Consider the following 6937-nt stretch of genomic DNA (forward strand, 5'->3'; position numbering starts at 1 on the left):
AATAAATTTCAATATAATAATTAAGTAAATTCTACGATATAATACTTAAACTAATGATTGTGACCGAACGTGAAATGACGATGACCTTCAGCCGACTTCAATGCCTGGCTGATGGCGCACCACCAAGATATTATTGAGACATTTTATTTGTACCTGGAGTTTTCCTTTACGACGCTAATGAACTCCCTCGAGGAGCTACAACTTCTTGTCGTCGTTGCTGGTACAAGTCCCTCTTTGGTGGATGAATCTACTTGGCGGCGCGACCCAGGTCACCGTCACTCGTTTCTTCGAATACTTTACAAAATCTGTAACCGCAAATAAGCATTAGAAATTATCACTAATTAAAACCAATTTACGCAAGCTGGCAGAAGGCCTAGCAAGCAATAAATTAATTGATTAGTATCGCTTCGTTCCACTATATCTTGAGCGAAATAAAAATAATTACCTGTGCTTTGATGTTTGTTAACTTTTGTGCGATCGTTAGATTTGACTGTTCGGTCACAATGAATCTTCTGAGCTTTGTCGGTACGTTTCTTTCTTCGCTCCGTCTCCCCCACTCACTCTCCTCGCCGGCGTTTCCCTCTCAGGGACTTACTCACTAACTTATAGCTAGAGGCGCGAGTACTTCGGAGCACAGCGCTCTGGGGGATCAGTCGATAACTAACTCACGTGGATTGGAGACCTTCTCTGGGTAAAGAAGGCGCCGTGTACTCCGTTACAAATGGAATCGGAAAACAAATCGAATCGCGAGACGCATAGAAAAAAAAACAAGAGAGAATAATAGCAACAATTAGAATAAAAATAAGTTAATAAACAAGGACAACGAGAGATAAAAATACAGAAGGTTTCTAAGGAAAATAAATCAGCAAACGATACTCTGTTAACCCGTCTAAAAACATTGGTTTTTTATTTCAGTAGTTATAATTATTATTTTCTTAATTTACCAAAATAAATAAGCCGCCGACACTTTGTTAATCCGTCCAAGTTAATCGATTTTTTACTTTTATAATAATAATTATTATTTTAGTAACTAACCAAAATAAATCAGCTACCCAGTGCCTTTGCTTGACCCACACTACTGGTTTCTAATTTAAAATTACTCCAATAATTTAAGATAAATAAAAAAATCCTTTACCTAACGCCCAGTGCCTCTAACTGACCCTCAATACAAAGTCTTTAATAAAAATTACTTTAATAATTGCAAATAAAAATAAAAATTCAGTCATAGCTGCCCAGTGCCTGTACTTGACACTCACCACTAATTTTCCGATTAAAAATTACTTTATTTATTCCAAATAAAAATAAAAATTCATTCATAGCCGCCCGTGCCTCTAACTGACTCTCACTACTTATTATTCAATTAAAAATTACTCTTATTATTCCACATAAAAATAAAAATTACTTTAATTCATTTTAATAAAAATAAAAATTCATTCATGGCCGCCCAGTGCCTCTAACTAACCATCACTACTGGTTTTTTAATTAGAAATTACTTTAATTATTCTAAATGAAAATAAAAGTTTGTTTATAGCTACGAAGTGTTTTTAACTGACCCTTGCTACTGATTTTTAATCTAAAATTGCCTCAACGATCCTGAAAAATAATAAAAACTCAGTCATAGCAGCCCAGAGCCTCTTACTGACCCTCGCTACTTATTTTTCGATTTAAAATGGTTTTAATAATTTTGAATAAAAATAAAAATTCATTCATGGCCGCCCAGTACCAGTAACTGTGCCTCGCTACTAATTTTTTAATTCAAATTTGCCTCGATTATTCCAAATTTATTTATATTTATTTATTTAATTAGAGTGCGTTTATAAGTTACATAAAACTTTGATACACTGGCAATGATTCGATGTGTAAAATTTACAATTATTACAATTTTTAATTTATAAATTATGAAATGTTTAAAACTAATAATAGACATTTTTTGGCTACAAAATACAATATTTGTCATGTGTTATGATGTTGGAACATTCCTGTACATAGCTATATAGTCTTTGGGAGCTGGAAAATAAATGGTCGTCAAGAATTGTTGTCAGATTAAAACTATGACTTTTTTTTGTGTCCGGCTTAAGTATGAGTTGACGTGGAGTTGCGAAACGCGGGCAGTCCAGCAAGAAGTGCCAGATTGTCATAGTATCCAGATTGTGGCAGAAACGGCACTGTTCTTTGGGCCTTAAGTTTAAAGGATTACCATTTATTGATAAATTACATGAGAAAAAGTTTGCTAGTCTGAGTTGTATTTTGGTGAGAAGTAGTTTCTGTGGGCAGTTTTGTAAGTAAACTGGAGTTGAATCATACATTGATCTGGGTATGGCCACTTGACAAGATTGTGTATCTGCGTACCTAATCAGGTCCTTGTGTTTCAGGTAAATCTTGTACTTGGATAATATTCTCATTTTGTTGTTTTTCCAGAAGTTAGCTGATAGATTATCCAATAAAGCTTCTGCATTAATTTGGGCCAGCATTTTCCTTAATTGACTGATCCAGTTTAGGTTCTCTGATTTAGGGTTAAGGTCCAGTAGTCTCTGATAGCAAACTTTTGGAAGGCGGGAATCCGGCATCTCTAGAATTTTTGTTACCCAGTTGTAGGCCAATCCTAGAATATCCAATGAGATATGAACTAAATTTAACTTCAAGCGAATCACAAAATGAGGTGTACAGTTCGGTAAGCAGAAAAGTCTTTTATAGAAATAAAGATGTGCAGTTTCAAATTTCTTGTAGCATTCTGTTCTAAGGCCCCAGATATAAACAAGGTACAGAAAGGTGGATTTACAAATGCTATTGTAGACTTTTGTCTTTCTGGTCCAAGAGCTGGCTTTCAATTTAGCTAGAATAGAAATCACGGTTCCTGCTGCCTGTTTGCCTCTTTTAGAAAATTCAGCTGCTGCTAAATCCCCTTTCAGGTTGCTGCAAAAGGGAACACCTAAATAGACGTAAGATTTTACGGTTTCGAGGTCCTTCCCGCAATATCTAAAATCTTTGTCCGACTTTCTAATCCTGCCAGACTTACGACAAATCATCACTTTAGTTTTTGAAACGTTGACTGTGAGTCCATTTATCTCGCAGTACTTCTTTAGGATCCTGAGCTTATATTTAAGATCTATTTGTGATCTTGCTAGTAAAGCTATATCGTCGGCGTACAACAGCATTAATATTTCTCGGCGGCCGCCGAGGCTGAAACCATCCAGATTGTTTTCATAGTAAAATTCAATCATGTCCGATATGTACAAAATGAATAACAGTAGGCTAAGGATTTCACCTTGTAGGATCCCCTCGGTGATTTCAATAGGTTCTGAGTAAATAGAATCCTTTTTGATGAGCATAACAACCTGATCGTAAAAATTTTTAAGCAGCCTAATATATTTTGTGCTAACACCTAGCCTTAGAAGTTTTGCCCAGAGCTTATCTTGCGGTACTGAGTCAAAGGCTCGCTGAAAATCAATAAATAGTATGTATGCTGCTGAATCAGGAAAGCGAAGCTGTAATTGAAGGATTAGCTGCAGCAAGAAAACATTGTCAGTGCAGCCTTTTCCCTCACAGAAACCTGCCTGTTCTTCAGGAATTATTTTATGCTGTACTGCCCATTTTCTTAATCTTTCATGCAATATTTGCGTAAATATCTTTACGACACAATTTACTAGAGCAATACTCCTGTAGTTTGAAGGCAACGCGCTGTCTCCTTTTTTATATAGCATAAAAAATACTACTTTAATCCAGTCAGCAGGAACTGATTCGGTTTCAAAGATTTTATTAAAGAAAGATAGTAGAAACAAAATCCAGTTATCAGGCAAGTTTTTGTAAAAATCATTGCTTATTCCATCTGTACCAGGAGCTTTAGCTGCTTTACATTTTTTGACACTATTGCAGAGTTCCCCCATGGTGAATTCTTGATCTAATGATTCATGATAGTCAAGTGGTAAGGAGATGGAAGATTCTTTTCTTGGTGTGAATAATGAAGAAAAATAGTCGTACCAGGTGTTAAGAGGTATTTCGTTTTTTCGAGTCGAGTAGCCTTTCACCGAGTTGATTGCGGACCAAAAATCCTTGGGGCTTCTGGCATTGTTGAAGTTCCAGGTAAGTTTTTCCTGAAATTTTTCGGCTTTGTGTTTAATTAAATTGAAGTATTCTTTTTTAGAGTGGTGATAGTGTTGCCACAATATGGACGGTTGACCTTCAAGTTTGCAGTGATAAAGAAGGGTTTTTGTTTGCTTCTTTTTTGCTCTGCACTCATCGTCATGCCATGGTTTTGAAATATAGCGATTTCTAGATTTGGGCTGTGAGTTTAGTAATTTAAGCATTCCTGCATCCCGAGCGGCGTTCATTATAGCTTTTTGAAGGGCGTGATTCAAGTCGTTTGTAATAGCAGTGGCAAAGTTTTGAGCAATGAGTGGAGAGACGAACATAGAGTTCTTGTAAGAGTGAGCTGACGAAGGGCACCAGCGCAAAGAAAAGCTAGGAGGTGCGGAACACATAACGTTTGAGAGCTGCGCAATTGCGATAGGTTGGGTGGAATGAAGAGTGACTACAACTGGAAAGTGATCCGATTTGGTAAGAGCATTAGAAATGGATAGCCCTTTCACTAAGTTGATATTCATAGAGTTAACCCATACAAGATCTACTGTACTATTACCTCTTGCATTACTAAAAGTAAAGTCTCCATTGTGATCTCCTGGAATGCGGCCATTTAGAAGAATAAAGCCATTGCTAGACATGAACTCATAAAGTATGGATCCCTGATGATTCGTTTCTTTATCATATGCAGATCTCATAGAGTATAGACATGAAGGTTCCAACATCGTAGGGTCCTCGAATAAAAAACTTCCAACTCTAGCATTCACCTCCAATAATGAAGCAGTTACACTCTTCTTCTGCTAGAATTTTATTCAGAATAATTTGGAAATAATCAAGTATGGAATATAAGTTTTTCAAATTTGGTTGGAAGTAAACTGATCCAATAATAATGTTAGTTTCATGGATTACGGTACTGTGAAAGATCCAGTTTTCAGAAGTGCTCAGGGTTTTTATAGGATTTGATTCATTGCTAAGAGGTTAGTCTTCACTGCGGGAGAAATGCAGCGGTGCCACTTATTGAAATAAGATGGAAGAATAGGATTTAGCAATGGTTCCCACGTTTCTGAAGTACAAAGAAGTTGACTGTCAGTAATTTCTAAATCGTATAGATTCATTAGGCCATGTATGTTCCAAAAAGTAATTGAAAAGCAGGAATTGTTAACTATAGTATTATTGTAGCCGCCTTGAGGATTAAAATTTATGAATAGACTTCATCATTAATAGTATTAGGATTTAAAGACAGGTCATCGGTCTGAGAATTTTCCGTTATTTGCATTGAAGACGTTTGACCATTTGTAATGGGAACTAGAGATTGTAAGTCAAGATTATATTGATAACCTATGTTGTTTACATATAGACGTTGAAATCCAAATTTTACTTTTTTACCTTCTCCCTTTAGTTTTTTGGCTTCTAGTCGGAGTTTATTTGCAATTAAGCTTTCCCGAGGAGTCAGATCGTGATCAAAAAATACAGATGCTTGCAGGATCTTTTTCTTTTTCATTATTGTTTGTTTGACGTTTGCATCTCGGAGTTTGGCTTTGATAAATGGTTTGTGACCGTTAATTCAAGATGCTTCTTGAACCGCATCATCAATATTAAAATGATCTTTTATGAACTTGTTCAAGCTATTTACTGCGCTGCTGTCAGTCACGTTCAGGCCTCTTACTATTATATTATTTCTCCTAATGTGTTTATCCATTGACGAGATACTCGCTTTTACAATTCGTTTTTCTAAGGCAGATAGATTGTTGGCAAAGTGAGGGTCCGTGATTGTAGATATTTTTGCTTGCTCCAGCCTGGTGATTCTTTCATTTAAATTAATTATCTGATCTTTGAGAGCAGTATTTTCTTCTTGGAGTTTATCCGTTTTTTCAGTCAGAATTCTGTTGTGCTCTTCTCGAGAAGATGTAATCTCATCCAATAACTCCTTTCACATAACATCCCTGGCTTTGTTATCTTCCTTTCTCCAACCATCTAGGACTGCTAGGACTTCAGCCAATGAGTTAACTGCCCGAGTCGAAAATCTAACTCCGTTTTAACCGTAAAAGTTTTCCAACCCTTTGAAGTCTGATTTGCCGCCTAAAAAGAGGTCTGTTTTGACCGTAAAAGTGTGCGCGGCAGAATAAGTACGGTTAAAACAGTCGTATTTGATTCTGTTTTGACCGTAAAAGTATGCGCGGGAGAATAAGTACGATTAAAACAGGCGTATTTGATTCTGTTTTGACCGTAAAAATGATCAATAAGTTATTATTATAATTTCTTTTACTTGTGGATATGGATTCAAGCTCCAGAGTCTCTGACATTTTGTTTTTGTAGCCGCAAAAATTCAAATTGATAAAAAATTTTTGTAAAAAATTTTACATTTTTAAAATTAAAAATTTCATAGTTAAAAATATAATTTTATATAAAATTTACTTATAAATTATATAATAGTTTATAATTTATTTATTTATAATTTATTTGTCTATTTATAATAAATTTTTATTGAAAAAAAAAATATATCATATCTTGGAAATTTTTATCATTATAACTCTCATCTTTTGGCATTCATAAAATTATTTTGGAAAAAGTATCGTGTTTATTAAATAGTAACTGAGTAATCACTAATTTTTTTTATATAAAATAGTTATATATTACAATTATTATATACATTAATTTTATTAGTAATTAAATCAAACCTATTCGTTATTGTTTGAATTAATAGGTATGGCAACGTACAAATCATCTCCAACTTTAACTCCAAAACAAACAGAAACCAATCGATTGATATCAATAGATATAAAATTGTCCATCTTTAAACTTTTGTATAAATATGGAATATTGTACTGAACATTTTGATTATATATCACATTAAATGCTC

General features: G+C 34.7%; 1 protein-coding gene across 1 annotated transcript; it reads right to left on the bottom strand.

Moving 5' to 3' along the window:
* Positions 1 to 247: 247 nt before the first annotated feature.
* Positions 248 to 6380, bottom strand: LOC123267924. Its single transcript, XM_044732812.1, has 4 exons — positions 6344 to 6380; positions 5711 to 5970; positions 2350 to 4877; positions 248 to 305 (listed from the first exon to the last, which is right to left on the bottom strand). The coding sequence occupies exons 1-4, from the start codon at positions 6378 to 6380 to the stop codon at positions 248 to 250; spliced, it is 2883 nt and encodes a 960-aa protein (XP_044588747.1).
* Between the last annotated feature and the right edge of the window lie 557 nt (positions 6381 to 6937).

This window comes from Cotesia glomerata, linkage group LG6 (genome assembly GCF_020080835.1).
Source record: "Cotesia glomerata isolate CgM1 linkage group LG6, MPM_Cglom_v2.3, whole genome shotgun sequence".
In the NCBI taxonomy this organism is placed as follows: Eukaryota; Metazoa; Arthropoda; class Insecta; order Hymenoptera; family Braconidae; genus Cotesia; species Cotesia glomerata.